This window comes from Parus major, chromosome 21 (assembly GCF_001522545.3).
Source record: "Parus major isolate Abel chromosome 21, Parus_major1.1, whole genome shotgun sequence".
Classification (NCBI taxonomy): Eukaryota; Metazoa; Chordata; class Aves; order Passeriformes; family Paridae; genus Parus; species Parus major.
Genome location: NC_031789.1, coordinates 734904 through 735576, shown reverse-complemented (window position 1 = coordinate 735576; position 673 = coordinate 734904). Strand labels below are relative to the sequence as shown.

At 59.4% G+C, this 673-nt stretch overlaps 1 protein-coding gene across 1 annotated transcript in view; it reads left to right on the top strand.

Annotated features, from left to right (window-relative positions):
- The window catches only part of LOC107213497 (protein-arginine deiminase type-2-like), an 11194-nt gene that overhangs the window by 7051 nt on the left and 3470 nt on the right, over positions 1–673 (top strand). The window contains exon 11 of the mRNA XM_015647991.2: positions 366–517. Coding sequence (XP_015503477.2) covers positions 366–517 — 152 coding nt within the window. The remainder of the gene's footprint in view (positions 1–365; positions 518–673) is intronic.

The window sequence follows — 673 nt, the reverse complement described above, 5'->3', positions numbered from 1 at the left end:
TGAACATTTAAACCTTCGTTTAATGTGAACATTTAAACCTTGGCTTAAGGTGAACATTTAAACCTTGGCTGTGGGCTGACAGAGGAGATCAGGCCCTGGCTCTGCTCCCGATTATTCCCACACCTCCGTGACCCCGAGACCTTTCTCCTCCCGCCTTCCCCGTGCCCTCGCTGTCCTCACCCACCCCTCGGGAGGAGAAAACCACGGGGACATCCCTGCGGGCTCCTGGGCGGAGGAAAAGGGCCGGGGCCAGTCTGGGATGGGGCGTTTTGGGAGAGCCCAGCACGGAAAACAGCCGGATTGGGCGATCCCTTGGAGATATCCCCAGGTGGGACGGTGCTTCAGGGCACTTCTTCTTTCCCCAGGGCCCCGATTTCGGCTACGTGCACAGGGAGCCTCTGGTTGAGGCCATGGCCAGCCTGGACTCCTTCGGGAACGTGGAGGTCAGCCCACCTGTGTCCGTGGCTGGCAAGGAGTATCCCTTGGGAAGGATCCTCATCGGCAGCAGCTTCCCTGCGTAAGAGAGGGGGGAAGAGCAGATTTGGGAAAAGAGGATTTGGGAGCCTCGGAAAGCCCCGAAACAAGCGGCCACCAAAATTGGGTTTATTGGGTTAGTCCAGCACTGCCTGGGCAGGGTGAGGGCTGCTCCACCGGGATCCTCCACCTCAGTGGC